The sequence below is a fragment of the Anarrhichthys ocellatus genome, unplaced genomic scaffold, assembly GCF_004355925.1.
Source record: "Anarrhichthys ocellatus isolate YVR2014 unplaced genomic scaffold, GSC_Weel_1.0 scaffold135, whole genome shotgun sequence".
NCBI lineage: Eukaryota > Metazoa > Chordata > Actinopteri > Perciformes > Anarhichadidae > Anarrhichthys > Anarrhichthys ocellatus.
Genome location: NW_022280165.1, coordinates 288,468 through 295,168, shown reverse-complemented (window position 1 = coordinate 295,168; position 6,701 = coordinate 288,468). Strand labels below are relative to the sequence as shown.

Here is a 6,701-nt window from a genome sequence, read left to right as displayed (position 1 = left end):
AACGTTTAGTGGGAGTCAGTAGATCTCTGTGGTGGGAACGTTTAGTGGGAGTCAGTGTCAACCTGAATGTCCTTTTCTTTAAGCTTTCTTTTGGTTTTCTGTGAGTTTAGAGGTTGGAAAGTTCAAACTTTTAAAGTTTTAAGTTCAGGATCTGCATATTATTTTTGATGTTAACTGATTCCTAAACTGTGTGATGTAAATTAGTTCTACGCTGTGTGTGTGTGTGTGTGTGTGTGTGTGTGTGTGTGTGTGTGTGTGTTTAGGCGATCGAGATGGAGCTGAGGAAGATGGAGGTGGGTCAGGCCAACAGACAGGTTTCTCTTCTGACCTCCTTCATGCCCGAGTCCTTCCTTCGTCACGGCGGAGACCACGATTGCATCCTGGTGCTGCTGCTCATGCCCAGACTCATCTGCAAGGTGAGCACCACTCACTTTACTGTTCTAACCACGTTAGTAGAGGGAGTCCTCCTTGATTTCACCCAAAGAACAAATCAAATGTCAAACTGAGATGTGGAGGCTTCAAATATATTCTTATTTGTGTCTGCAGGCCGAGCTGATCAGCAAACAGGCCCAGGAGAAGTTTGACCTGAACGAGAACTGTGTGGATCGAGCCGGGCTGAAGGGAGCCGTCGGGGAGCAGCTGAGCTTCGCCGGCGGTTTGGTCTACTCGCTGAGTCTGCTGCAGGCCACGCTGCACAAATACGAGCAGTAAGTTTCACCGACATCACATACACACACAGCAGGAGGGAGTCTGAGCACTGACACATGACTGACAGGTTTGTCTCTGTTGCATTTAATCAAAATCTGTGAAGTCAATTGCATCTCAGTCTTCTCTTTTAGGGAAACCCCTCTCCTCCTGTGCACACAAACATCTGTAGAGTGGAACTTTATCGTGTGTGTGTGTGTGCGTGTGCGTGTCTCAGGGCTCTGGATCAGTGCAGTGTGGATGTCTATAAGAAGATCGGCTCTCTGTACCCGGAGATGAGCGTCCACGAGCGTTCTCTGGATTTCCTCATCGACCTGCTGCACAAAGACCAGCTGGACGAGACGGTCAACGTGGAGCCGCTCACCAAGGCCATTAAATACTATCAGGTGCACACACACACACACACACAGTTTTATTTTTTGTTTAATTATTATTTTAGTTGCAGATCTTCTGTTAAGCAGTAACATTACTGATGTAATGTATTAAAATCCAAACTTTCTTCTACAGTCACATTTGTATTACAACATAAAGTTTCATGTAAGAAGATCACAATGTGTTGATGTGTTTGTGATAACATGAGATATGTGAACTTACACTCATCTACAAAATGACTCCTTCCTCAGCACCTGTACAGCATCCACCTGTCCGATCAGAACGAGGACTGCACCATGCAGCTGGCTGATCACATCAGAGTGAGTACCAACATCACGGCCGCCTGAGAGGAATCTGTACGCAGTGAAACATACAACATGTGACCACTTCGTCCGTCTGGTTACACCTGCAGATAACAAGATTATGAACACGATGGCTGTGTATTTAGCGGCTTGAACAGAGGCGTCTCCACCAGTTTAACTTGCTACCTGTTGTGTCCATGTGCAGTTTACCCAGAGTGCCTTGGACTGCATGGCGGTGGAGGTTGGTCGTCTGCGGGCGTTCCTGCATGCGGGTCAGGAGAAGGCCGACCTCGCCGTGCTGCTGAAGGACCTGGAGACGTCCTGCAGCGACATCCGACAGTTCTGCAAGAAGATCCGGCGCAGGATGCCGGGAACCGACGCGCCGGGCATCCCGGCAGCTCTCGCCTTTGGACTGCAGGTGTGCGACACCCTCTCAGACTGCAGGAAACACCTGACCTGGGTGGTGGCGGTGTTGCAGGAAGTGGCGGCAGCTGGAGCTCAGATGATGTCGCCTCTTGGTGAACAGGAGGGGCTGTCAGCCGTCAAACTGGAGGATGTGGCGTTCAAGGCAGGAGAGCAGGTAAAACACAGTACTTCAGTTCATCTGCATTGGACATAAGGCAACCCTGACCAGCAGAGATACATCCACATGATCAGACTGCTCTGCTTATTGACCAGCATACCATCGTTTCCAGATTTATGGATCCCAGGGTGCCAACCCCTACGAGTGTCTGCGGCAGTCCTGTGGCATGGTCATAGCAACCATGAACAAGATGGCCACCGCCATGCAGGAGGGAGAGTACGACTCAGAGAGGCCTCAGAACAAGGTGATTCAGAGTCCAGAGCGAGCTCTGTACGTTGCCGTTCAGCTCTGAAGATGTCTTGATGTCTCTGCTCGACATGAATGCAGCAGGTTCTGGTTTTGACGTTGTGCTCTTGTTCGTCTATCAGAACCCTCCACCTGTGGACCTGCGAGCGGCAGCTCTTCGAGCTGAAATCACCGACGCCGAAGGTCTCGGCATGAAGCTGGAGGACAGAGAGACGGTCATCAAAGAGCTGAAGAAGTCCCTCAAGATCAAGGTGGGTCACCACTCTGACACATACAGCAGACTCACATTCATCTTCTGCAGTTATGATGGAACCAGAGCGTGTACAATCCAATAGAATCACTCACAAGAAGTTTGCATCTTAGAGTTCTGGTAACAATCTGCCAGATTAGAGATCTTTGTCGTGAGGTTCGTCTCCTGTAATTGTTTTTTGTGTTCACATTCCGAACAAACACTAAAGAATACAAATATCTGTCTTCTCAGGGGATTTTATTGATATGAGGATAAATGTTCAGGGTCTGAATAAACCGCTCAAATGTACCGATTACAAATATTTAATCACAGGAGGAATGAAGCAGACAATTACAGAGCCAACATCAATGTTGAAACGACACATAGCACTAGACATAAAATAATTAGATGATAAAAACGTGAATGGTGAATGCAGCATTAGTCAGTTATGATGTTCTTATTAAACACTTTAAATCTGTCAAAGATGCAAGATGTTCTGTAGTTCCAGGCTGAATATATTAACACTCTTTAGTCTTCTCAGACATTTCTGATAAACCTGCAAAGTCTTAATTATCCTCTGACATCCAAATGATGAATCGATCAAACAAACAGAAACATTTTTCCAGATGAATCAACAATGAAAAATGTAAACGTGTTTATTGCATGAAAGCGGTTTGTGTGTTTCCAGGGGGAGGAGCTGAGCGAGGCGAGTGTCCGTCTCAGTCTGCTGGAGAAGAAGCTGGACAGCTCGTCCAAAGACGCAGACGAACGCGTCGAGAAGATTCAGACTCGACTGGACGAGGCCCAGACTCTGCTGAAGAAGAAAGAAAAGTAAGAACCAACGAGTGCAGACTGCAGACGCAGACAGGAAGTCATGTTCTGTAACAGAGGTCTACAGCTGTGCGATGTTGTCCTCTTCTCCACAGAGAGTTTGAGGAGACGATGGACGCTCTGCAGGCCGACATCGACCAGCTGGAGTCGGAGAAGGCCGAGCTGAAGCAGCGAATCAACAGCCAATCGAAGATGACCGTCGACGGGCTCAGAGGAACCGGCCCGTCAGGAATCGCTTCCATCGTCACGGGAGTGGCAGGAGGTGAGCGGCGGGAACACGACATGTACATTTACCAACACTGTGAAGGAGCCACCATACCACACGTCTTACATCAGTGTTGATTAGCAATTAACATCATTTAACAGACTAAAAGTCGATCCTGAGAAGTTTTTGCAAAATAATAATTCTGACCTCCTCTTTGTCTTTACGTGACTTCTCTTCTTAATCTCCTACGTTACCTTCTGCAGAGGATCAGAAAGGTATCCACCCACCTGCCTGTGACCCGGCATGCTGCTTCTTCAGAGAATGATGAAATGTTTTCACTGAGACGTTAGACGGCTGTTAGATACTACGACCATGTTGTATTTAGGGTTTCTGCAGGTCATGAAGATCTTAAATATTTGTCTAAAATGTCTTTGTTTCAGGGCTTTCGGTAGTCGATGCACACTTGTGTGATTGTTGCTGCACATTGTGGAGCACAATCAGACCTTTAGAACACTGTCACCACAATACATCTGCTGCTCATCCACATCCAGGTTGTGTTCATTTAATTATATCATTAGAAGTTATAGTTATATACTGACAGGAAGTACAGAAAAAGGCCATATTGTCTCTACTGGTTTTCCATCATACGTTCATACTGGACAGTTTGAAGGTGGTATTAAAACGCTCTTTAAAGTTTCGTGTTAAACCTGCAGAAACCCTGGTATCAAAGGTTTTACATCTATATCCATCAATCTGAAATACATGACATAACTCTGCATCCTCTGGCATGTACATCATCTACTTGCATGGTGTTTTCATACATATTTAGTTACTCTGTTTGATACTTTGATGTCACGTTGTTCAGTTCAACATTATCTTCTTAAGAATGTCGGCTGTAATATTTGATAACTATACCGCAGAAGAAGAAGAGAATGACGATGGTTTGAGACGGCAGCAGCTGTCGGATGAATAAAAAGAAAACAATGTTTAACTCTGACATGTAGAGGACGGAATAATGAACGAACATTACGTTACACCTCTGTGCTAAGATTCAACATTGAGATGTTGCAGCTGTAAACAAAAGGTGAAGAGTTGGACATTGTTCTTCATTTAAACTGAGTTTTTATGCTCCGTGTATGAATGAAGGTTTGGCTTCAGTCCGGTGCTCATAACCTGCTCTTTCACTGCAGCAGCCAACGTGATGCCCGGTGCCGGGTCGGGTGTCCAGGTGATCGACTCTCCTCTGCTGACTCAGCAGATTGATGCTCAGAGACTCTGCATCAAACACCTGAAGAACGACAACAACAGACTGAAGGTAGGAATCCTCCCCACATCTCGCTGGTTCTACACTCGTCTTTTCTTCATCATGAGGGTGGTCATGTTATACATGTGGTCGTGTAGACTAGTTCTGTACACAGAGCAAATAACAAAACCTGTCATAAACAAGCTGAAGCTATCACAGCGAGGGTTAGGATGAACCATCATACAAGCCTGGAGATTAAATGTACATTAAATGTATTGTGCCCTGAATTGATATCGCTCCTGCTGGGCGATATCAATACCTGACAACCTACATTCATCAAGAATGAGAAAAATAACATCAACTGATAAAGTTTGCGTTTTTTAAACCATAGAAATCCCGTTTGACAGATACTGACTGGAGGGAGGGACTGAGAGCAGTCTGTCTTCAGATTGTCCTCTAGAATCTAGAATCAGTCACATTCAGTCCTTGATCCCTTTTGCTGCTGGTTACATCTGGATTTTTTGTGCCCCTGGTTTCTTCTTGCAGGCTGAGAAGATGCGCGCTCAGCTCGCCTCTCTTCCTCCTCTTCATGTCACCAAACTTCCTCCCAGAGACGGCGGTCGTCCTGCAGTGCTCTCCAGCGCCCTCTACCGCAAGACTGACCAGCTGCTGGACACGCTGCTGCAGATGAGTGCCAACGTCAAAGTGGTGGACATCACCGGGAAGTCTCCTGGTATGCAAATGATGTGTTTATACTACGCTCCATCCAATACAATGCTCTGACTCTTTATGTCAAACTTTACTGTGACTTGTCATGACATATTATACCATGACGTTTTTATGACGTTTTAGGACATATAAAAGTAAGACTTTTAATGATATTTTTATAAGGACAAACAGCCCTTTTATCGGGTGGAATCCTCGGGCAGAACCTTGTTCTGGGTCAGGGGTCGGCAACCTGCGGCTCTTTAGCCTCTCTGTTGCGGCTCCCTGAGGTCCCCAACTGGCGCACCGGATCCGGACCCAGGAACTGAAAACCGATAGATAATTCGTAATTATACATATTAGGCACCGAGTCTAAACTCTAACCGGCGCTTCTTATTCAGCCGTTACGGTACTTGTTCGGCGGTGCAGGAAACACACCGACCAATGCATTGCAAATCACATCACGTGATGCAGCTCAGCCAATCAAATATGGGTATTCTGACACGTTTCCTGACTCGAGCGAGGTTTACACACACGTGACAGAGACGAGGAAACAGAAAGAAGAGCAGGACCATTATGATCAGAGAAGTTATCTCACATGACGTTCTCCAAAAAGAGAAACGTGTTCAGAGAGAATATAATTTATAAGCAAGAATGAACACTCTTATGTTAATTATTCCCACAGGCAGTTAAATCCTCTACCCCTGTAGAGGATTTAAAAGCGCTTTTCCCTGCAGGTGGCTCATCATGATTTTCAGACCCCCGCCCTCTGTAAACTATCAGTGGATAAACCCAAAGAAAGAAAAGTCACGGAGGAAAATAGAGAGTTTAACTCTGCGTGGACGTCTTCATTTGCTTTCACTGCCAACGATGCTGACTTACTGTACGCTTCCACAACAAGCACACAGCATGTGCTGAACAGTGTCACGCTGCAGCAAACTCTCCTCTTCATAAGAGCGTGATATTGTTATATCAGGTAAACTTGCAAAAGAAATGTCAAGAATTGTCTTTATTCTTGTTCTATATTTTCATAAATACAACAAACCATAGTTTTTGTATATATAATATAACTATATATAAAACTTTATAAGCTGTGATATCAAATAGCTTTAGTGGCTCCAGACACATTATATTTGGTGTAAAATAGCGCAAAATGGCTCTTTGGATAGAAAAGGTTGCCGACCCCTGGACTGGGTGAATGTTCATCAGCGCTGGTCGTTGGGTTATATATATGAGAGAGAGAGAGAGAGAGAGAGAGAGAGAGAGAGAGAGAGAGAGAG

The 6,701-nt window shown here is 45.5% G+C and overlaps 1 protein-coding gene across 1 annotated transcript in view; it reads left to right on the top strand.

Moving 5' to 3' along the window:
• LOC116399912 (dynactin subunit 1-like) overlaps positions 1–6,701 on the top strand; it is a 38,897-nt gene that overhangs the window by 30,756 nt on the left and 1,440 nt on the right. Inside the window, exons 14-25 of the mRNA XM_031877400.1 lie at positions 264–416; positions 547–707; positions 923–1,091; positions 1,329–1,397; positions 1,585–1,959; positions 2,075–2,206; positions 2,331–2,459; positions 3,126–3,268; positions 3,364–3,530; positions 3,737–3,748; positions 4,664–4,788; positions 5,263–5,449. Coding sequence (XP_031733260.1) covers positions 264–416; positions 547–707; positions 923–1,091; positions 1,329–1,397; positions 1,585–1,959; positions 2,075–2,206; positions 2,331–2,459; positions 3,126–3,268; positions 3,364–3,530; positions 3,737–3,748; positions 4,664–4,788; positions 5,263–5,449 — 1,822 coding nt within the window. The remainder of the gene's footprint in view (positions 1–263; positions 417–546; positions 708–922; positions 1,092–1,328; positions 1,398–1,584; positions 1,960–2,074; positions 2,207–2,330; positions 2,460–3,125; positions 3,269–3,363; positions 3,531–3,736; positions 3,749–4,663; positions 4,789–5,262; positions 5,450–6,701) is intronic.